The sequence below is a fragment of the Meles meles genome, chromosome 5 (genome assembly GCF_922984935.1).
Source record: "Meles meles chromosome 5, mMelMel3.1 paternal haplotype, whole genome shotgun sequence".
Taxonomy (NCBI): domain Eukaryota; kingdom Metazoa; phylum Chordata; class Mammalia; order Carnivora; family Mustelidae; genus Meles; species Meles meles.
Window position 1 is genome coordinate 108,757,589 of NC_060070.1, and position 25,205 is coordinate 108,782,793.

General features: G+C 36.4%; 1 protein-coding gene across 1 annotated transcript in view; it reads right to left on the reverse strand.

Annotated features, from left to right (window-relative positions):
* Nucleotides 1–25,205, reverse strand: part of EYS (eyes shut homolog) — a 1,714,887-nt gene that overhangs the window by 670,838 nt on the left and 1,018,844 nt on the right. Inside the window, 1 exon segment of the mRNA XM_046006082.1 lies at nt 1,656–1,846. Within this exon segment, the coding sequence (XP_045862038.1) occupies nt 1,656–1,846 (191 nt within the window).

The window sequence follows — 25,205 nt, forward strand, 5'->3', positions numbered from 1 at the left end:
CTATTGTGAATTTATTTTTATCCATTTGAAAGTGAAGGAAGTCTCCCGTGATTCATTGTTTCATAAAACATTTTCATCCACAATCCTGCAAGTCTCTGGTAATTCCTCATAATGTCTCTGGAGATGTTCACAGTGGTGAGAGGAGCTAGCTGAGATAGACACTCAGTTAATGGGAGTTGAATCTGCAGCAGAAAAATGTACTGAGGAGAAACATTTTAAATGTGGCCAATGCTCAATATTACGTGTTTTCTAACTTTTTTACATTTGGTCTCCATATTTAATGGAAAATTTTGGTCTTAGTTGAGGAAAATGCTATAGAGCAGGAATCAGCAAACTTTAAGGGTAAGACTGATGTTTGATGATTCACTAATGTATTCTATTTATTACATAATTCTATTTTCTTACTCCTGTCTTAATATTATCTGTAATCAATGGGAAACAAATGGGAAGAAAACAAAGAGTATTTTATTTACCACCAAATCCTTAGAACTTGGTAAAATGACTGGTAATAGATAAATGGTCAATAAATGAGTAAACACATACTGAATGAATAAAAATACTACCAACTGTTACATCCAGCTGGTATTTATTAATGACTTCAGAATTTGTACTAGATAAGGTATGTGTGTTGTAACACTTAAAGATGAACATTTAAAGAAAATCAAACTGGAATATGGCTTGTTTAAATTATAAGGTATAACTCACCCTTCCATGAAAATTCACATATTATATCACATCATGAAAGAAATGATTGATAACATAGTATAATGTTTCATATATTAGGCTGTGTTGAGTTAATTACCTCACTGCAGTGATGAGTTTGATGACTTACTATATCTGGGCAAGTACCATAGAAATATGAGTTGATTTGTTAAGGCAGAATGGTGTTAAAAGAAGAGTACACTTTCAACTAAGTCAGCTTTATAATTCAGTGTTTGGTAGCTGTATGATCTTGGACTTTTATAAAAAGTTGTTATAAAAACTACTAAGTGTTAAATCCATGATCTCAAACTTTTTGATCTCAGAACCTCTTTGCACTCTTAAAAATTATTGAGGACCCAAAGAGTTTTTGTTTACTGGGCAGTATCAATATTTATAATATTAAAAATTAAAGCACACATTTTTAAAATACAAAAATGTGTAAGTACACATTACATTAGTGATCAGAAAGATGACATGTTCATATGCCATGGAGCCTCTGGAAAACTCACTGTACACTTATGAGAGTGACTGAAAAAGGCAAATAACATAATTTTTATTAAAGTAATCTTCCCTTATGGATCCTCTGAAAAAATTTGGGGCTCGCAACTTCCATTAAGGCTATAAAAAACAGTAGCAGTTACTGTCACTGTGATATTGGGAAACATCAAAGCAGAAAAAAATATAAAATATCTAAAAAAATATAAAAATATAGAGAAGAGATTGAAAGCTATTCAAAGTATATACTATTTTGATATACAAATACTGAACACAAAATTACAAAAACAGAACATACAGCCTACTGGTGATTGTAAAAGATAATTTAACCCACTGAGCCACCCAGGTGCCCCTGTAAAAGATACTTTAATATAAAATTTTATTTTGATAATAACCACTAAAGTGAAGAATCAGAACTTTCTAAAATTCCTTTAAATGAAATAAATGTAATGACTTACCTTTAAAGTACCATTTTCAATACATAACTGAATAAAAAACTCATCTACTGAATCCAAGTCTTGTTTGAGATAGAGCAGGAGTCCATAGGAGTTGAAGGTCTGAAATTCTAGTGAAATGTTGTTCTGTGGATTTAACAACACATTCTGAAATTCTAGATAGGAATCTCCATAATAACAAGCACATCTGAAACCTGTGGAGTCAGAAAGAAAATACAATTTAGGTTGGAATTGAATATTCAAAAGTTGGGTTTCCTATTAACATTAGCATAGTATCTTCTGAAGTGGCTCATACTTGACTCTGACTCTTAGAAGTCTAGGCACTTGTTTCTTTTGCCACAGTCACAGTGGTATGCCATCACTTCTGTGTACTGAGGGCTTCAAGATCAAATCTTACTGGAAGGCAGGGATGTCTAGATGATTAATCTTCAACAGTGCAATTATACTTTATGTTACAGGTCAACTGAAATAGGAACATTTTCCAAAGATGTCCTTATTCACTGTATATATAATGATTTTGGTCATTATTGTTAATTTAATTGGGTGGCTTTTAAGGGCTGATAGATTATTAAGAAGTAAAGAAACTGTCATCTTTTTGTAGCAATACTGTTTTATCCACGCTTCCTTAAAAATCATGACTCCCTTGTTCTCTTTCCTTTTCTCAATGTTTCTGAATGACCATATTTTAACTAGCCTCAATATTTTGAGTGAAATATAGACACTCTGATTAAATACTATGACAATTTACATTCTTAAATTTATAAATATATGATTAATGAAACCTAGTAAGCTTATTTCCTGAATGTTACTTTATATTGTTAAAAGTTACTTTCGTCTGATAAAAACTTGACTGATTGTTTAATTATATTTCTGTAAAAATGGGTATGTGTTTTCTCCTATCACTTCCTCCCTTCTGCTCCTCCTCCTGTGATACACAGACACATAAACTCCCTTTAAAACTTCCAAATTATTTGGGGCGCCTGGATGGCTCAATGGGTTAAACCTCTGCCTTCTGCTCAGGTCATGATCTTAGGGTCCTGGGATCAAGCCCCGCGTCGGGATCTCTGCTCAGTGGGGAGTCTGCTTCCTCCTCTCTCTCTCTCTGCCTGCCTCTCCATCTACTTGAGATCTCTGTCTGTCAAATAAATAAATAATATCTTTAAAAAAAAAAAAACTTCCAAATTATTTTTCTACAATTAATATAAAAGATTACTCATGAAACTGTGAGTTTTAGTTTGCTGTCTACCATAATACTCTTTTTAAAATCTATGTATACTTTAAATCTTTTATAGAATTTATGTTCTATGTGGAGTATTTTTTTATTTTAAATTTTCAATAAAGCTTTAGAAATAGTGTGTTAAGTCTTCAAACTTGTAAAACACTCTAAGGAAATAATCAGCTAACTCTAAAGAATTTCCTCTTTTAGATAGAATGAAGAAATTTCAAAATACTTCCAGAAAACATGTGTGCTTTGCAGATATAAAGCATATGGGGTTTTTTTTTAATAAAAAAATTCACTAGTGAAGGTGGCTCAAAGATTGAAAATATTAACAAAGTACATTCAATTTTGATATCTTAACTGCTTTAGTTGTTATGTGAAACAAGCAGATATTTGTTCCTTGTAGAGTTTAAGGATGATGTTGAATGCACAGTACAATAAAATTTCACATGTGGAATACTATGCAGCCATCAAAAGAAATGAAATCTTGCCATTTGCGACAACGTGGATGGAACTAGAGGGTATCATGCTTAGTGAAATAAGTCAATCGGAGAAAGTCAACTATCATATGATCTCCCTGATATGAGGACGTGGAGATGCAACATGGGGGGTTAGGGGGATAGGAGAAGAATAAATGAAACAAGATGGGATTGGGAGGGAGACAAACCATAAGTGACTTTTAATCTCACAAAACAAACTGGGGGTTGCTGGGGGGAGGTGGGGTTGGGAGAGGGGGAAGGGGGTTATGGACATTGGGGAGGGTATGTGCTATCGTGAGTGCTGTGAAGTGTGTAAACCTGGCGATTCACAGACCTGTACCCCTGGGGATAAATATACATTATATGTTTATAGAAAAAAATAAGAAATAAATAAAAAATTTTTAAAAAAGACTTAAATGTATAAATATTTTAGTCTTTTTCATTTCTATTTGATATTAGAAAAGGACACAGCATTCAGGTCACATTTACAACCTAAACAATCAAGAAATGGGCAGAGGACATGAACAGACATTTCTGCAAAGAAGACATCCAGATGGCCAACAGACACATGAAAAAGTGCTCCACGTCACTCGGCATCAGGGAAATACAAATCAAAACCACAATGAGATATCACCTCACACCAGTCAGAATGGCTAAAATTAACAAGTCAGGAAATGACAGATGCTGGAGAGGATGTGGAGAAAGGGGAACCCTCCTCCACTGTTGGTGGGAATGCAAGCTGGTTCAACCACTCTGGAAAACAGCATGGAGGTTCCTCAAAATGTTGAAAATAGAACTACCCTATGACCCAGCAATTGCACTACTGGGTATTTACCCTAAAGATACAAACATAGTGATCCGAAGGGGCACGTGTACCCGAATGTTTATAGCAGCAATGTCTACAATAGCCAGACTATGGAAAGAACCTAGATGTCCATCAACAGATGAATGGATCAAGAAGATGTGGTATATATACACAATGGAATACTATGCAGCCATCAAAAGAAATGAAATCTTGCCATTTGCGACGACGTGGATGGAACTAGAGCGTATCATGCTTAGTGAAATAAGTCAATCGGAGAAAGACAACTATCATATGATCTCCCTGATATGAGGACATGGAGAAGCAACATGGGGGGTTAGGGGGATAGGAGAAGAATAAATGAAACAAGATGGGATTGGGAGGGAGACAAACCATAAATGACTCTTAATCTCACAAAACAAACTGGGGGTTGCTGGGGGGAGGTGGGATTGGGAGAGGGGGAGCGGGCTATGGACATTGGGGAGGGGAGGCGAACCATAAGAGACTATGGACTCTGAAAAACAACCTGAGGGTTTTGAAGGGTCAGGGGTGGGAGGTTGGGGGAACAGGTGGTGGGTGATGGGGAGGGCACGTTTTGCATGGAGCACTGGGTGTTGTGCAAAAAGAATGAATACTGTTACGCTGAAAAAAATAAATAAATAAAAAGGGAAAAAAAAAAAAAAAAAGAAATGCAAGGGAATTATCTTACTTATTTCATTTTACTATAAAAGTATCAACTATTTGGTTGTATTAATAAATGATTACTGCTTTAAAAAAATTTCACATGTTAAAAAATTTTAAAAGTTTCAGCCATTTATTTGAATGAATTGGGAATAGAGACAAATGTGATTTAAAGTTCAGAATGTGGGGGTGCCTGGGAGGCGGAGTCACTGACATCTGCCTTCAGCTCAAGTCATGATCCCCAGGGTCCTGCTCACAAGCAGTGGGGGTGGAAAGGGGGAAGCAGGTCCCTGCTAACGGGGAAGGCTGCTTCTCATTCTCCCACTCCCCCTGCTTGTGTTCCCTCTCTTGCTGTGTCTCTGCCAAATAAATTAATTCTTTTTTAAAAAATAAAGTTCAGAACATGAAAGAGCATTAACTATTTTCGGACAAAAACTAATATTACAACATGAATAGACCCAACACTGGTGAAATGAAGAAACTACTATTTATTTTTAAGCACTTTGGAAAGATACAGTCCAACTGACAATAGCAAACTCAAAACTCTTTTAATTTTGTCATGTTTTGTCTTTTTACGGACTAATTTTTATAACTAAAACTTAAGTGGTTTTGTCAGGTGACCAGTGCTTTATATAAAAACCCACACACGCATCCATCTGTAAGCTACATGAGGTCAAGAGCCATAGATGTTTGGTTCATCCTTCTGTCCCAAGTGCCTGATTTTCTTAAGCATGTGAAACCTTACTATGTCTTATAGAAACTATAACTGATTTTGTTTAAATGTGTTTGGAAAATTGAATTGTCATGTTTGGATAAAAATACCAGGAAATATTTTACATAGATTTATAGTAATTTGACCATATTTCTAGTGCTTCCTCTTCACATGTATGAATACAGATTTTATTTTACATTATTAGCAAAGAGTTAGTCAATAAAGAGTGGTGATAGTAAGCACCAAACAGTTTTGTGAAGAAAGATTAATTGTACAGACCATTTCCAGTAATGATGGGCTAGAGTAAAATAATAATGCCACACATTTTTCATTATCTAGAATTAAATCATAAGTTCCTGCCTTTCAGTCTTCATTTTTACAAAGAGAAGAATCTTTATCTGAATTGTATGTTCTCATATCATAATTATAACTATGAATGAGTCTGTATGCTTCTGATACATATACAGAAAGCCCAATTCAAAGTAGCTTCAGCAATAAAGAAATTCAGTGGCTTAAGTAAAAGCAAGTTCAAGGATAAGGTGGATTTTCAGATGGACTCTAAGAAGCTCAGCTTGTTCTTCATAAGAGACCTAGATTTCCTCTTTTTCTCCATTCTGCTATTCACATAGGAAGTTTTAATCTCAGACTTGTTTTCTTCTGATTCTAATATGTGGGAAGTGGGAGTTTTAAATGACTTATTTCCACAGTTGAGTCTAAGCACTCAGTTTCCTATATTTTTCAAGAGAGAAAGAAAAGAATTTTCTCAAGTGTAGAATGAATCTTTCCTAGCAATTAAGTGGCTAGAACTGGTCACTGATCAAGTTTTCCATTGGGGAGGATGGGGTGAGTTTCCACTGAGACCTGCAGGGAGGGGTTCATAGGAAAAAAATTGGTATTCTGCTTGGAAGAATACTTCAAAATCAAATCCCAGTATTTTGCCAGATTCATGCCTTTTTTCCTGGCTAATAATAGTTGACTGTCAGATTCAAAGACTCAAAGTACTCTCTTACATCTCCAAGCTAGAACTCTTTCATCTCCAATTTCCTGCATCTGCCTCTCCTGAGAAGTTTTTGCCTTCATTTCTAACAGCACATATTGAGTATAAGGCTGAGTCTAGCCACACACACAAAAAAGTACTTAAAATTTAATTGTTGTTAGGTGGAGAGTTGCCAAAATTTTTTTGACACCTAATTATTTGGCTTTTCCATGCATAGTAACCTACAGCCATTCCCACTGCATGAAGGTAAAGGAAATTTTAAAGCAGTTTCAGTGAAAAATCAGAAGTCAATAATCCTGTCTCCCCTACTCTACAAAGAAAGGTTCTAAATAGATTACTAGAATAAATATATTTTAGATGTAAACAATAATACAGACTCTGAGGCATATATAAATATTTAAGTTAGAACAAATAAAATAAAACTCATGTGTATAATATTCAATTCTTTGAAAAGTTATAAACCACTATTCCAGCAGTATATTTTCCTTTTAATAAAATGTGTAATTTTAAAAGGTACAGGATTTCATTTATTTATTTTTTTGGCTTCTTGGTTAGTAGATCACAAACTACTAAACAGATTTTAAAAAACAGACTCTATTTCATGGTTAGCATTCTACATGTAAGATTAACTGTGAAAGTTGGAATCTTAACAGAGAAAACTGAATACCAAGCTTATTTACAACATAGTTTGACAAGGACTCCAAAATGACTCAGTAGTTTAAATAAAGGACATGTATTATTTGACCCTACTTCCAATAAATTATTGTTAATATCAGTGTAATCCATGAATAATAGTTCAAAGAGAGAGTATTGCTTTCTGGAGTATGTATTACTAGCTAAATGTTAAATAATTCACAACTAAAATGCAAAATGGCTTTTTATTTATTTCATGTATCTTGGAAATAATATCTAGAAAATATTAGTGAACATTTGTGACAGGTGTAAATATGCAAAATTTTCTACTAAATAAAACATTAATGTGAGATAAGACTACATATAATAAATATAATTCATACAAGAAGATATGCTAGACCATTTATTAAGAAACACTGAATCTTGATTCTTTGTTCTAACAGCAATCAGGCCAGCAACCATGTATTAGCTACAAAACTGTGACTTAGTTCTCTTCATTTATATAATTTCTAGAAAGAGCTTGGATTTTATCACTACAAAATACATGTTTAATACTTTATACTTCCATGTTCTACAAATTGTGTTTAATTCACCTTAAAATAGAACTTTACACAATCCATTTAAATTCATCTCAATTAGCTTAATATCTACTAATAAAGCTGAAGCAAAAAAAGAAAATTAATATTTACATAATGTTTACTATGTGCCAGGTTTTCTTAAAATTCATACTTCTTAAAATGCTGTCGGCTTTTTTCCTGGCAACTTAAAGTTTTGTGCCATTTGAAAATGCTTTTGTGGAAACTAAGCATATTTCCAAATAAATTATGAAATATTTGTTTCTTTCATGGATTTTTACAGATTGATTAGTCCCTGACTATAAGTCAATGCAATAATTTATAGAGTAGGTATTAATCATATAATGCAAAAAAAAGTTTATGAAACAATACTGAAATCAAAAGCCAGAGTACTCAGTTTAAGATTGGTAGACACCTCTCAGTCTAGCCAAAGGAAATGTATGATAAATATGAGCTACAGAGGCAAATTTTAAGAAAATAGATGACTGCAAAGAAAGCTGAGAGAGAACTAGTCAAATAATTGAATAAATTTTTTCTGAAAGCAATTAACAATCTTTTTGAAAGGGAACACAACACCTATAATCACTATATTTCCTTTCCCCAGCAAATGGAAATAGATTATCATCAGGGAAAATTCTTTTAACAGCCACCCATAAGGACAGGAAGTAACTCTCAGAATACAAATCAAATCATGACACTCTCCTACTTAAAAATACTTGTTTTTGCCAGCTGCCTATGACAGAATTGCTTAATATGTACTCTGTTTAGAATCTTTCCCACCTTTCTTTTCTCTTTTTGTCTTTTAATGTGGAATACCAATTATTCTAGGATAATTTACAGTGTAGCCATCCTTCCTATACTCATCTGACATTACCAGTTCTGTCATGCATCATCCTTCCTGTACATGGGTTGTTTCCAGGATCATTATCCTACTTCATTGGACAGATTGTCAACCCCAAGCCAATTACATGCTGACTTAATTAGTATAGTTTTATCCCTTGATTTTGAAAGGGAAAATCTTGCATATTCTCCTTTCTCAGGATTGTGTTGCATACTACTTGTCTTGTGCCTTTTGATATAAATATTGGAACCAGTTACACATGCAAACATCTTATTAAATTACATAAAAAATCCATATTAGTAATTCATTTGAATTCCATGTTTTCATAGAAAAAAAACTGTAACTAATTGATATATTTGTGACACCTTATCTTCCTAGACATGGACATGGTATATGTTTTCCTTTTACAAGAGAATCTAAAACATTTTTAATATAATTTTATAACTTCTCTTCATAAAGATCATGTATATATTTTCTTAGGCTAACTTCTAGAAACCTTAGGAATTTGTTGCTATTTTAAATAGTTTTTTGTAACATTATATATTTAGTTAATTATGTTGGTATATTGAAGTGCAATGGACTTGTATACTGAGCAACCCTGTTGAACTCCCCTTAATACTAGATCATATGTGAGTAGTGATATTTTTCATTCTTTGCTCATATTATAGTGCCAAGACTATCAGAAAAACACTCAACTTATATAATAATAATGAGATTCTTTTTCTTATTTTCAGGAAAGTTTTTGTAAAGCTTTCACCTTTAATGTGATGTTTTGCTCTTCTGAAAGTGGTATCGTTTAACTCATTAAGGAATTTTTTTTCTGTAGTTTTCTGAAATTTTTAGCGGGACTTAATATTATTTTTATCAGTTTTTCGCTTATTGACATGCTTATATTGTAACTTTGATAGTCTAATATTAAACTTATTTTAGTCCCCAGAATACATCCCATTTGCTTATTCTATGTGTACATACATGAATTTCATTTGCAAGATTTCATGCTTAGGAAATTTGCATCCATGCTGACAACTGAGATTGCTTTTACATTTACATTTTACATTTTCTTGCTTTTTTTTTTTTAGGATTTTATTTGTTTATTTTACAGAGAGAGAGATCACAAGTGGGCAGAGCAGCAGGCAGAGGCAGAGAGAGAGGGAAGCAGGCTCCCAGCTGAGCAGACCTATGAGGGGCTTGATCCCAGGACCCTGAGATCATGATCTGAGTCAAAGGCAGAGGCTTAACCCACTAAGCCACCCAGATGCCTCTACATTTTCATTTTTCATGGTACCCTTTCTGAGTTTCATATTAAAGTTTTACTTAGCTTCATTAAATAAATTGGATGACATGAATTTCCACTTATAATCTTTAAAAGTGTTTTTGTTTACTTGCCACCCAAAATCTGAATGAAACTATAAAACTGTGAATTGTAAAACATCCTAAAATAACTACAAAAGATTTCATTTAGTGTACTGAGTGGAATCAGAATGCTACAGCAGAAAAAGTAGTGACTTGCAAGGAGATTTAATTTTAGTTTTAATTTGGTCACTTACTCTGTGTTACCCTAGAGAAGGCACTTCACTTCTCTACTATCCCATCTTTACTCATTAAATTAGGTGGTGCCTCTTCTGAAATTGTAATTACAGCAGACCTGATTGTAGTTAGGACTCCTGGCTTGAACTATGCACCTTATCACTTAAAATCACAGAATCTTAGATAACTCTTTCAGCCTCCTTGAGCCTCTCAGTTTCTTCATCAATACAATGGCAATAACAAAATTGTTCCATTATAATATATGTGGAATTGTTAGATAAAAAATTTGCTCTAGTCTTTACGGTAGTCCCCCCTTATCTGTGGGGGATATTTTCCAAGACCACCAATGGATGCCTAAAACAAAAGTTAGTACTGAACCCAGTATGTAGTATTTTTCCTCTATATATACATACCAATGACAAACTTTATCAATTAGGTACAGCCAGAGATTAAGAATAATAATAATAAAATAATTGTAACAATATACTATAATAGAAGTTTTATGAATGTGGTCTCTCTCTGTTTCTCAAAATATCTCATTGTACTGTACTCATCCTTCTTGTGATGATGTGAGATGATAAAATGCCTATGTGATGGAATGAAGTGAGGTGAATGAATGACAGAGGAACTGTGATACAGTGTTTGGCTACTACTGGCCTTCTGACAGTATGTTAGAAGCAGGATTATCTGCTTCTGGACCACAGTTGACCATGAATAACTGAAACCACAGAAAGCCTAACTGTAGATAACAGCGGACTACTGTATTTAGGGAAAGAAACTTCTTACAATGAAACATAAAGGTTTTGCAACTAAAACTTATTTTTAAAATAACTGTTACATGTATATGCTCTACATTTTTTTCTCAGGCATATATTTAGAAAGGTCTGAATCACAGGGTATTGCCACATCAAGCAGATCTGGGTAGAACCCTAAGAATTCCAAGGTGGTATGTAGTGGGACTGCTATGAGATTCAGAAGTGCCCTCTCTTCCCATAATAGGAGTTCATGTTTTTACCTATTTTACCTGTTCACAAGAGCAAAAAATGTGAATAAAACTAAAGATGTAACTTTGACTAATAATGATAATGCATATTATACTCTCTTCTTCACATAGCACCTTTATATGCATCATCTAATTTGATTCTCTCATCTCAGTGTGGGAAACATGAAAGGCCAATGTTCTTATGAGCCCTATATGTTTATCTAAGAAACTAAAGCTTAGGGAAGGTAATTTGATCAAAGTTTGTAGAGCTCAGAAATTGGCTTCTTTCATCAAAGTACCAATTTTATTCTGTGTGAACAAGGCTGCTTATCCAGTTATTTTAAAATATAGTTTTTGCAATTAAAAAAAAAAACTCACTTGTAAGAGATCCCTACACTGAATTCTTAACATTCTTTGTAATGTGAGAGAATAGTGAATGTAGTGTAACAATTAGCATCAGGAAATGTACAGTGTCCCAATGGGCTCCAAAGTGCTTATAATCTCATTTTTGAGTATTGTTTTAAAAAAATAATTTATAGGGGCACCCAGGTGGCTTGATTGGTTAAATGTCTCACTCCTGATTTTTGGTTTGGGCTTGGCATAGAGCCTGCTTAAGATTCTCTCTCTCCCTCTCCTGCCCCTTCCCTCTGCTCTCTCTCTCTCTCACTTTCTCTAATATATGTTATATTATATTATATTATAGTATAGTATTATAGTATATCATATATAGATATATAGAGAGCTCTTAGCTAGTTTACAATAAATATTTAATTAATAAAACTACTCTGAAATTGAGTTACATTTAATCTTTGAGATGATGTGTAATTTTTCCTTCTCTTGCTATTTAATATTTTAGGAATTTTGTAGGCTTTATGGGGTTTTACCGGTATTCCTATTTTATAGGAAATCTACCCACTACTTAAAACATAATTTAATGAGGAAAATACCTTTCCACAAGGAGATGAGAACGTGTAGCACTGGGAAGCATATTTTTACCACTTAAACTTCTCATCCCATCGATCAACCAATTTATGAGAAAACATAAGGAGTGACCCAGGATTCTTCTGTTGCTCCAGGGCTCCCTCAGTCTCCCGAAAGACTCTTATGCAAATTTAGGATGGATCTAAGGTGTCCCTGTATTTATTTTTTCTTATGATTCTGACAACTTACATTTTCTATATATAAGATTAGTAACAACAATCCTATAAACATATAAGTTTTTATGTTGAATAAGTAACTTTGGGGGTTTGGGGGAGCTCAGTTGGTTAAGTTTCTGACACTTTGTGTCATCTCAGGTCACAATCTCAGGGTTGGAAGATCAAGTCCCACATCATGCTCTGTGTTCATGTGAAGTCTCCTTGAGATTCTCTTTCTCCCTCTCCCCGTTCACTCTTTCTCTCTCTAGATTAAATAAATAAAATCTTTAAAATTAAAGAAGTAACTTTTATCTGCTAGTATACATCATCATAATAGACTCTAGAGCACAAAGTATGGATAAAAATTACATAGTCATGTCACATTGCATATTCATCAGAAGTCATCAGATTTAGACTATAATGGTTGCCCATGATACATGTGGGAAAATACTGATTTAACAAGTTCTAAAAACTAATTGTTGGTGTGTATTTTTTGTTAATTTCCAGGAAAATGAAACACAAATGCTATTACCAGTACTATCCTTTATGCAACATAACCAAGTGATCTCTTAATAATTTACATTATAATTAATAAAACTTGAAAACCCCCTCTTAATTTTCTAGATATATTGCTGTTTATTTGGGGCAACATTTCAAAAGTAAAATATTTGCCCTAAGCTTGAGAAATTAGTTAATTCTTCACTCATATGTAAACAGAATCATAAATATATTTACTCACTAAATGTTCTTTTTTCATGTACTTTTTTTTTTACAACCTATCATATTACTTCAATAATGCCTATAATCTAATTGTCCCCTTCAAGCTGTCTTGGCAATTATCAGCTTTAATTCTTTTTGATGCTCAGATTTTACTGATAAATAATAGGATAAGTAGAGGTGTTAATGGTGATTATCCATATCTCATCTTATTCCTAGCCATCAGTTTTGTTTTTTTTTTAAAGATTTTATTTATTTATTTGACAGAGAGAGAAATCACAAGTAGGCAGAGAGGCAGGCAGAGAGAGAGGAGTAAGCAGGCTCCCTGCAGGGCAGAGAGCCCGATGCGGGACTCGATCCCAGGACCCTGAGATCATGACCTGAGCCAAAGGCAGTGGCTTAATCCACTGAGCCACCCAGGCGCCCCCCCAACCATCAGTTTTTAATTAAATTTAATTGTCAACTCTTCACCTGGTCTTTCAACACTGTTAGAGGTTCAAGACTGATTTCTGCTATTAACTAGCAGCTGGCCACAGGGAAAAGTACAAAAGAAAAATCATGCTCCCCAAAAATTGTGGGACATAGATACATAGATAAAAGGGAGACCATGCAAGTTAAAAAATACATAGATAATATGATTTTATACACATACACATATATACACACACATATAAATGAATATATATGTGTATACACACACACACACACATATATATGTATATATATACATATATATACATATATATATATATATATATATATATATATATATATATATATATAGTGCTCAGAGCAGGCTTCCCAAAAATATGCCAGAATGGCATACTGATTATTTCGAATTAAAGTTATCTGAGAAATAGCTGGTCCAAGTAGGACACTCTGACCTTCTTCTCTGTCCCACTGAAAGTAGGAAATAAATCTCCAATGTTAAAGGTAACTTCCCTGTACAAGGAGATAGAGAGACATACCAAAGTAGAAAATTCAGGGCCAAGGAAATAAACCGTTTAGTTTCTTCAATAATTAGTACCCAAGCCTAAGTTTCTTTGTCTTGTCAGTTCTTCACAAATTTATTGCTTCTTGTCTAAAAGGTATATAAATACCTTGCTCTGGTCCCCTCTTGGATCTCACATATATATATGTATGAGATTTTTGTATATATGAAATTAAATTTGTTTTTTCTCTTGTTAATCTGCCTTGCATCAATTTAATTATGAGACCAGCTGAAAGAATCAAGAGGGATAGGAGAAAATTCCTCCTCCCATCAATGTGTACACACACACACACACAAACACCGAGCAGTCTTTAATGTGCACTGATGGAAGTGGTGTTTGCATAAAAAAAATTTCCCTCAAGTGTAACAGGTTATAGGATTTATTTTGAAAACAGCTACTTTTAGGAAACTCTAAAAGGCTTACTGGCCACTGACGCTTTAGAATGAATTTTACTGACATGGAAATTCATCATTATAATAAGTCAAGGCATAAAGTATATACATATGTCATGTTTCTTCACTTATTTGTACTGTGTGACATTTTTAAGCCACTGCTAGTCCTTTTGGAATTAAGTATAGAGAAAAAAAGAAGAGATGATACCTTTTTTTTTTTTTTTAAAGATTTTGTTTATTTTATTTATTTGACAGAGAGAAATCACAAGAGAGGCAGGCAGAGAGAGAGGAAGGGAAGCAGACTCTCCGCTGAGCAGAGAGCCCGATGCGGGACTCGATCCCAGGACCCTGAGATCATGACCTGAGCTGAAGGCAGCGGCTTAACCCACTGAGCCACCCAGGCGCCCCAGATGATACCTTTTTTGTTATAAGATTATTGGGGGGTAGGGGAGGAAGGTTACAAACCAAAAAAGTGAAGAGCCAGAAAAATCAGGATAAGAAGACTACTAGGGGTTGTAACCATCCGGAAGTAGCATTAATGGAAAGCTGAAAAACACACACATGAAATACAGAGTTTATTTTCCACAGACCCATTTTGAAACTACTATATACCATGAAAATTCCAGTGGTCTAACAGAAACACATTATATTACTGAAAGATCATCTGGTCAAGAACAATTCTAATGGCTGGGGCACCTGAGTGGCTCAGTCAGCTAAGTGTCTGACTCTTGATCTCAGTTCAGGTCTTGATCTCAAGGTGGTGAGTTCAAGCTCCATGTTGGGCTCCATGCTGGGCATGGAGCCTACTTAAAAAATAACTAAATGATTAAAAAAAAAAAAATATATATATATATATAAACAATTCTAATAATAAGCATATTGGACCTGGACTAAAGACTGGAATGGGGGGGGAGCCAAGATGGCAGGGAAGTAGGAGGAGGCACCATTTCAACCTGTACCCTAAAGTGAGCTGATTACCCACCAAAGAACTCCGACCACCCATGAAATCAGCCTGAGATCAGAATTATACACGTCTGGATCTCTACAGGAGCAGAAGACGCCAGTGGCAGGTAAAGCAGACTGGGAACGTCCGACTGATATCAGAAGATAAACAAAAGGGGGAGGGAGCCACCAGAAGTGACCGATCGGAAAGTAACACCCCAACACGAGAGTGCTCTGCATCTGGGGACCAGCATTAACTTGGAGTCTGGTTGAAAGCACTCAAAAAACAAACAGCAAAGGATCGCAGGGGGTAATAGTGGGAACCTGGGCAGTTAGGGTCAGTGACCTAAGTCCCCGGACCCAGGACAGCCTCCCCTGGCGCGGAGCCAGAGAGAGTGCGGCGGAGAAATCAGGTCTCCGTCCCTGAGCAGCCAGTGCACCTGAACGCCAGCGCGCCCGAGAACGAGTGGGGTCTGGCTACCGTGAGCCAGGCTGGGAGCCTGGCCAGACGGCAATCCTGAAACGCGCGCGTCCCACACCCTCCCTTGGGATAGGTGCTCATAGGCGCTAGCCTGGAGCTCTGGCAGCCGGAAAAACCAGACATTCCCAGCCCGGGACAGCGGGAAAATCTCAGTGTGCGATCTCTGCTCCGAACCTCTCTGGCGGTCTGGAGCTGCCCAGACAGCCACTGCTGCCCTGGTTTTGGGTACAATGAGGAGCTCCTGCATCCCCAGGGACAGTGACCCAGAACCAACTCTGCCAGCAGCTTTTGCAAAACAGTCTGAGGCTTCTCTCTGAGAGGGAGGTCGGGGTGCTGTTTGCTCTCCTCTAAACCTCCAAAAACCATCAAAAGCTGTCAAGGCGAGAGAAAGCATATGAAAGAACATAAAAACCCCCAGAGAACAAAAGGCTGAAAAAAACAGTTTCCTGAAAAAAAAAAAGAGCTCACCCCCTTGAGGGGAGCGGGAGGACCTAACTCAGGGAACATCATTGTCTGAAAACCCACTTGGCAGGCCCCTCCCCCAGAAAACCAACCAGGAAGGAAGAAAAAAAAAAAAAAAAGACTCCAAGAGAACAAACACCGCTACTTCATAAATACAACTTTTATTTTTAACTCTTTACCAATATTCTGGTTCTTTTTTTTTTTATACATACAGATAATTTTTTAACCTATTTACCATCACACCGAGATGTCCAGTACATCAAATTCTTTAATAACCTTCTAACCTGAACTTTTTGATACATACACCCGTGTTTTTCTTTTGTTTTTCTATTTTTTTAATTCTTTTTTAATTTTAACTTAGTTTAGTCTAGTTTATTCTTTTTTAATTTTTATTTTCTACTATACATATAGAGTTAAACTTCAAGGTAATCTCCTTTCCCCAATCAATGCTACCCCTACAGGCAAACCAGTTTCTAATCCCCCTGTAACTTAGGAAAGTTGAGTCCCTTAACAAAAACATCAAGACACCTTCAGGAAGAATCAAAATAACCTTCCTCACCCACACTGAGAATCTATAACCATTCTCCCAATTTTTCCTTCTGTCAGTGTTTCTGTGAATTTGTGTTTGTCCTGATAATATATAAACCTTATACTTGGGGTTCTTTCTGATGAGGTTCTTCCCTTTTTTTTTTTTGCTTATATATACATATTTTTTTCTCTTGTCATATACTTTTATCACTCTTTTTGTCTGTCTGTTTTTGTTTGTATACTCCACAAATCTTACCTTGTGGCCCATTTGGGCTGAGCCTTCTCTTTTATCTTCCCTTTTTTTCCTATCTCTCTCTCTCTCTCTTTTTTTTTCCTTTTTTCTTTCCCCCCTTTTTTTTCTTTCTTCTTCTCTATTTCTTTTTCTTCTCGTTTTTCTCTCATTTGGGTGGGGAATCCTGATTGCACAGAAGCGTTCCAGGGTGCACATTGACTGCACCACAATCGATAAGTCCAGCTGCATCTGTTTAGTCATCTCTTACCAAAATGACTAGGAGGAGGAATACCCAACAGAAGAAAAATACAGAGGATGGGCCTTCTGCAACAGAGCTAATGGCTATCGACATAGACAATATGTCAGAAAAGGAATTCAGACTAACAATTATCCAGGCAATAGCTAGGTTGGAGAAAGCCATGGATGACCAAACAGAATTGATTAGGGCAGAACTGAAAGCCACCAGGGATGATGTTCAAAATGCTCTCAATGAGTTCCAATCCAATCTAAATTCTCTAAAAGCTAGGGTAACTGAGACAGAAAATAGAAATAGTGATCTGGAGGACAAACAGATAGAGAGAAAGGATCAGGAGGAAGCCTGGAACAAACAGCTCAGAAGCCACGAAAACAGAATCAGGGAAATAAACGATGCCATGAAACGTTCCAACGTCAGAATTATTGGAATCCCTGAAGGGGAAGAAAAAGAAAGAAGTCTAGAAGATATAGTGGAAGAAGTTGTCTATGAAAATTTTCCCAATCTCACGAATGGAAACAACGTTCATGTACTAGAGGCAGAAAGATTTCCTCCCAAGATTTTAGATTCTCGAAAGTCCTCACGGCACCTTATCGTTAGAATGAGGAATTATGTTTCAAGAGAGACCCTCTTAAAAGCAGCTAGGACAAAGAAGCTTCTTACATACAGAGGAAAGCCCATTAGAATAACGTCAGACCTTTCCACAGAGACCTGGAAAGCCAGGAAGGGCTGGCAAAATATATTCAGAGTACTAAATGAGAAGAACATGCAACCAAGAATACTCTATCCAGCAAGACTGACATTTAAAATGGATGGAGAGATAAAGAGTTTCCAAGACCGGCAAGGCTTAAAAGACTATGCAACCACCAAGCCGACACTGCAGGAAATATTAAGGGGGGTCTTATAAGAGAGGAAAAATCCTAAGAATATCATTGAACAGAAATACAGAAACAATCTATAGACAGAAAGACTTCAAAGGCAACACGATGTCAATAAAAACCTATCTCTCAATAATCACTGTCAATGTGAATGGCCTAAATGCGCCCATAAAACGACACAGGGTTGCAGATTGGATAAAACGACAGGACCCATCCATATGTTGTCTACAAGAGACCCATTTTGAACCTAAGGATACACCCAGACTGAAAGTGAAGGGATGGAGAAGCATCTTTCATGCCAATGGGCTTCAAAAGAAGGCCGGAGTAGCGATTCTCATATCAGATAAATTAGATTTTAAACTAAAGACTGTAGTCAGAGATACAGAAGGACACTACATAATTCTTAAAGGGACTATCTGCCAAGACGATCTAACAATTGTGAATATCTATGCCCCCAATATGGGAGCACCCAATTACATAAGAAAACTATTAATCAAGATAAAGAGTCATATTGATACGAATACAATAATAGTAAGAGATCTTAATACGCCTCTCTCAGAAATAGACAGATCATCGAAGCAGAAAATTAATAAAGAAATAAGAGCATTGAATGAAACATTGGACCAGATGGACCTCATCGACGTATACAGAACATTCCATCCTAAAACAACAGAATACTCATTCTTCTCAAGTGCACATAGAACCTTCTCCAGAATAGACCACATACTGGGTCACAAAGCAGGACTCAACCGATACCAAAAGACTGACATTATTCCCTGCATATTCTCTGATCACAATGCTTTGAAACTGGAGCTCAATCACAAGGAAAAGTTCAGAAGGGACTCAAACACCTGGAAGCTAAAGACCACCTTGCTTAAGAATGCTTGGATCAACCAGGAGATCAAAGACGAACTTAAACAATTCATGGAAACCAATGAGAATGAAGACACCTCGGTCCAAAACCTATGGGATACAGCAAAGGCGGTTCTAAGGGGGAAATACATAGCCATCCAAGCCTCCCTCAAAAACATTGAAAAATCCAGAATACACCAGCTGTCTCTACACCTTAAAGAACTGGAGAATCAACAACAAATCAAACCAACTCCACATGCAAGAAGGGAAATAATCAAGATTAGAGCAGAGATCAATGAGGTAGAAACGGGAGATACAATAGAACGTATCAATGAAACTAGAAGCTGGTTTTTTGAAAGAATCAATAAGATCGATAAACCATTGGCCACACTAATCCAAAGGAAAAGAGAGAAAGCCCAAATTAATAAAATTATGAATGAAAAGGGAGAGATCACAACTAACACCAAGGAAATAGAAACAATCATCAGAAATTATTACCAACAGTTATATGCCAATAAGCTAAGCAACCTAGATGAAATGGATGCATTCCTGGAAAGCTACAAACTCCCAAAATTGAACCAGGAAGAAATTGACAACCTGAATAGACCGATATCTAATAATGAGATTGAAGCAGTGATCAAAAACCTCCCAAAAAACAAGAGCCCAGGACCTGACGGATTCCCTGGGGAATTCTACCAAACTTTCAAAGAAGAAATAACACCAATTCTCCTGAAGCTGTTCCAAAAAATTGAAGCAGAAGGAAAACTTCCAGACTCTTTTTATGAAGCCAGCATTACCCTGATCCCCAAACCAGGCAAAGACCCTACCAAAAAGGAGAATTTCAGACCAATATCACCGATGAATATGGATGCAAAGATTCTCAACAAGATCCTAGCAAACAGGATCCAGCAGCACATTAAAAAGAGAAAGACAACTATCATATGATCTCCCTGATATGAGGACACGGAGAAGCAACATGGGGGGGTAGGGGGATAGGAGAAGAATAAATGAAACAAGATGGGATTGGGAGGGAGACAAACCATAAATGATTCTTAATCTCACAAAACAAACTGGGGGTTGCTGGGGGGAGGTGGGATTGGGAGAGGGGGAGCGGGCTATGGACATTGGGGAGGGGAGGCGAACCATAAGAGACTATGGACTCTGAAAAACAACCTGAGGGTTTTGAAGGGTCAGGGGTGGGAGGTTGGGGGAACAGGTGGTGGGTAATGGGGAGGGCACGTTTTGCATGGAGCACTGGGTGTTGTGCAAAAAGAATGAATACTGTTACGCTGAAAAAATAAATAAAAAAAAAAAAAAAAAAAAAAAGATTATCCACCATGACCAGGTGGGATTCATCCCTGGGTTGCAAGGTTGGTTCAACATTCGCAAATCAATCAGTGTGATAGAACACATCAATAAGAGAAGAGAGAAGAACCACATGGTCCTCTCAATTGATGCAGAAAAAGCATTTGACAAAATCCAGCATCCGTTCCTGATGAAAACGCTTCAAAGTATAGGGATAGAGGGAACATTCCTGAACTTCATAAAATCTATCTATGAAAGACCCACAGCAAATATCATCCTCAATGAGAAAAAGCTTGCAGCCTTCCCGTTGAGATCAGGAACACGACAAGGATGCCCACTCTCACCACTCTTGTTCAACATAGTATTAGAAGTTCTAGCAATGGCAATCAGACAACAAAGAGAAATAAAAGGTATCCGAATTGGCAAGGAAGAAGTCAAACTCTCTCTCTTCGCAGATGACATGATTCTTTATATGGAAAACCCCAAAGACTCCACCCCCAAACTACTAGAACTCATACAGCAATTCAGTAACGTGGCAGGATACAAAGTCAATGTACAGAAATCAGTGGCTTTCTTATACACGAACAATGAAAATACAGAAAGGGAAATTAGAGAATCGATTCCATTTACTATAGCACCAAGAACCATAAGATACCTGGGCATAAACCTAACCAAAGAAGTAAAGGACCTGTACTCGAGGAACTACAGAACATTCATGAAAGAAATTGAAGAAGACACAAAAAGATGGAAGACTGTTCCATGCTCTTGGATTGGAAGAATAAACATTGTTAAAATGTCTATACTGCCTAGAGCAATCTATACTTTTAATGCCATTCCGATCAAAATTCCACCGATATTTTTCAAAGAGCTGGAGCAAATAATCCTAAAATTTGTATGGAGCCAGAAGAGACCCCGAATTGCTAAGGAAATGTTGAAAAACAAAAACAAAACTGGCGGCATCACATTACCCGATTTCAAGCTTTACTACAAAGCTGTGATCACCAAGACAGCGTGGTACTGGCATAAAAACAGACACATAGACCAGTGGAATAGAGTGGAGAGCCCAGATATGGACCCTCAACTCTATGGTGAAATAATCTTCGACAAAACAGGAAAAAATATTCAATGGAAAAAAGACAGTCTCTTCAATAAATGGTGCTGGGAAAACTGGACAGCGATATGTAGAAGAATGAAACTCGAGCATTCTCTTACACCGTACACAAAGATAAATTCGAAATGGATAAAAGACCTCAACGTGAGACAGGAATCTATCAGAATCCTAGAGGAGAACATAGGCAGTAACCTCTTCGATATCAGCCACAGCAACTTCTTTCAAGATATGTCTCCAAAGGCCAAGGAAACAAAAGCAAAAATGAACTTTTGGGACTTCATCAAGATCAAAAGCTTCTGCACAGCAAAGGAAACAGTCAACAAAACAAAGAGGCAACCCACGGAATGGGAGAAGATATTTGCAAATGACAGTACAGACAAAAGGTTGATATCCAGGATCTATAAAGAACTCCTTAAACTCAACACACACAAAACAGATAATCATATCAAAAAATGGGCAGAAGATATGAACAGACACTTCTCCAATGAAGACATACAAATGGCTATCAGACACATGAAAAAATGTTCATTATCACTAGCCATCAGGGAGATTCAAATTAAAACAACATTGAGATACCACCTAACACCAGTTAGAATGGCCAAAATTAGCAAGACAGGAAACAACGTGTGTTGGAGAGGATGTGGAGAAAGGGGAACCCTCTTACACTGTTGGTGGGAATGCAAGTTAGTGCAGCCACTTTGGAGAACAGTGTGGAGATTCCTGAAGAAATTAAAAATAGAGCTTCCCTATGACCCTGCAATTGCACTGCTCGGTATTTACCCCAAAGATACAGATGTAGTGAAAAGAAGGGCCATTTGTACCCCGATGTTTATTGCAGCAATGGCTACGGTCGCCAAACTGTGGAAAGAACCAAGATGCCCTTCAACGGATGAATGGATAAGGAAGATGTGGTCCATATACACAATGGAGTATTATGCCTCCATCAGAAAGGACGAATACCCAACTTTTGTAGCAACATGGACGGGACTGGAAGAAATTATGCTGAGTGAAATAAGTCAAGCAGAGAGAGTCAAGTATCATATGGTCTCACTTATTTGTGGAGCATAACAAATAACATGGAGGACATGGGGAGATGGAGAGGAGAGGGAGTTGAGGGAAACTGGAAGGGGAGATGAACCATGAGAGACTATGGACTCTGAAAAACAACCAGAGGGTTATGAAGGGGCAGCAGGGGGGTGGGGGGGGGTGGGAGGTTGAGGAACCAGGTGGTGGGTAATAGGGAGGGCATGTACTGCATGGAGCACTGGGTGTGATGCCAAAACAATAAACACTGTTATGCTGTAAATAAACAAACAAACAAACAAAAAAGACTGGAATAGGGATTCGTTACCTCATAGTTGCACAAATTTGGGGCAAAATATGTCTTTTCATTTTTCTTAGGGCAATGAAAGTTGAGTCCACTTTGATTTTGGATAAATAATTTGAAACTCATACTATAGCACAGAAAAGCTAAATAATATTAAACTTTATTAAGCAAAGCAATAAATTTTATTCCATAAAATTACTTATATTTTACATCATTTATCTATATTATGCCTGTAAATAAGTGCATGAGTAATCAAACATTTAAAAGGGACCACTGGCTTTTAAAGAGCCATTAAAATCTCAATTATTAGAATGTCTCCAAACTGTAATAATCTTTATTTTTTATTTTCCTACTATTAAAAAAAAACTTCCATTTCACAATTTTGAGGACACATACTATAACTCAAAATTCATTCTTTAAATTCCAAAGTTGTTAAAGATAAAGACATGTTAATTTGAGTGGTATAAAGTTTAGAGAACAAACGGCAATAAAAAGTGAGAAAAGATATGAATTTCCCTGGGAAAATATCTTGTAAAGATTTGAAGCTTCCTGTCATCTGGATGTCCTTGTACATCTCAGTGAGCTCAGTAGGCTATGCAGGGTAACCTGACATATTAAGGTTAAAAATTAGTCTGATTTCATTCAAGGACTGCTGGATATGTCAGCACATAGGTGGTTTGGTGAAAAATGTATCAGCTCTTAAACATTTAACTAGTGGGATTTTTACTCCATTTTCACTCACACTTCCCATCATCTAGTGTTGCCATTTCCTAAAGCTTTTGTAGATTCTATGCTATCAATCACCACGCTTCTCTATTTTTCCCATTGCCAATTTTCGTTTCCAAATTCTCAGGTCTGTTTACTCTGTTACCACTTGTCCAGTTGTTTTTCAGCTTCCAAATTTTCTTTTTTTTTTTTTAAAGATTTTATTTATTTGACAGGCAGAGATCACAAGTAGGCAGAGAAGCAGGCAGAGAGAGAGGAGGAAGCAGGCTCCCTGGATGTGGGGCTCCATCCCAGGACCCTGAGATCATGACCTGAGCCGAAGACAGCGGCTTACTCCACTGAGCCATCCAGGCACCCCTCAGCTTCCAAATTTTTACATCCGTTTTCTCCTCTACCATTATCTTTATCCTAGTGGATTTCTACCTTAAAAAATTTTTACTCATTATTTGTAGGATTTCAGGAGAAAGTGCAGGTAAATTTATAAGTTTAATTAATCTTTAACTGGACTGCTAGTTTTTGTTAATCTACATCTTTCAGTTAGGAAGGCTCTAGAATTCTTTATGTTTCTACAGAATTACTTCAAAGTATAGTTAATAAATACTCAGCTTTAGTTTTAAAGGAACATCCAAAATACATGTAAACTCTGCCTCAATCTATTGGGATTACATTAGAGTTCTGATCTTTGTTGAAACTCTAAGTTTATCAAGAGATTTTAGGACTGTAGAATCTGCCCTCCTTGTAGAGAAGTATTCTATATTATGGCTCATTTTATTACTTTTAATGTACATTTATAACTGTTACTTAAGCTAATGCTGTCCACAGGTAGATCCTTACATTCAAGACTCTACAGACTTGGAATAATATTTTTTAATCCAAGGCTTCATTTAATTTTTTAAATCCAGTTAGAAACCTTAAGTATACCTGATACTTTGACTTTTTTCAATTTTTGGATTTTATAGAAATGCAGGCATTATGTAATTAGATGCATAATTTGGTTTATAATGTAAAAATACTAATCAGAACTATTTTGCTTTATTTTAACAGCAGTGTCACGACAGATGTAGCATAAAGTGAGACCAGGGATTTCCCAGAGTTGCTGTATATTTGCCAATTCTAAAAAAAGGGTCTTTTTTTTAATTTATTTATTTTTTCAGCGTAACAGTATTCATTGTATTTGCACAACACCCAGTGCTCCATGCAATATGTGCCCTTCCTATTACCCACCACCTGGTTCCCCCAACCTCCCAGCCCCGCCCCTTCAAAACCCTCAGGTTGTTTTTCAGAGTCCATAGTCTCTTATGGGTCTTTTTTTTTTTTTTTAAAGATTTTATTTATTTATTTGATAGAGATCACAAGTAGGCAGAAAGGCAGGCAGAGAGAGAGAGAGAGAGAGAGAGAAGCAGGCTCCCTGCCAAGCAGAGAGCCCGATGTGGGACTCGATCCCAGGACCCTGAGATCATGACCTGAGCCAAAGGCAGTGGCTTAACCCACTGAGCCACACAGGCGCCCCTCTCTTATGGGTCTTAATTGAATAATCAGATTCCATTTCCTTCCATTCTGGGAGAAAGTAGGGCTAATTTGCCTAACAAATACATTGGCCAAACATTTTCATAAGCACTTGAAATGAACTGCTGAGCTGAAAAAGAATCTTTAGAGGTCAACCTTGATGTTCAAGTTGAAAACTGTACAAATGTTTAGTGCAATGAAGACAGTTATATTCCTGAAGACTGACCTCTGTGGAACTCTGGAGATATTAAACTTCTGTTTTGAT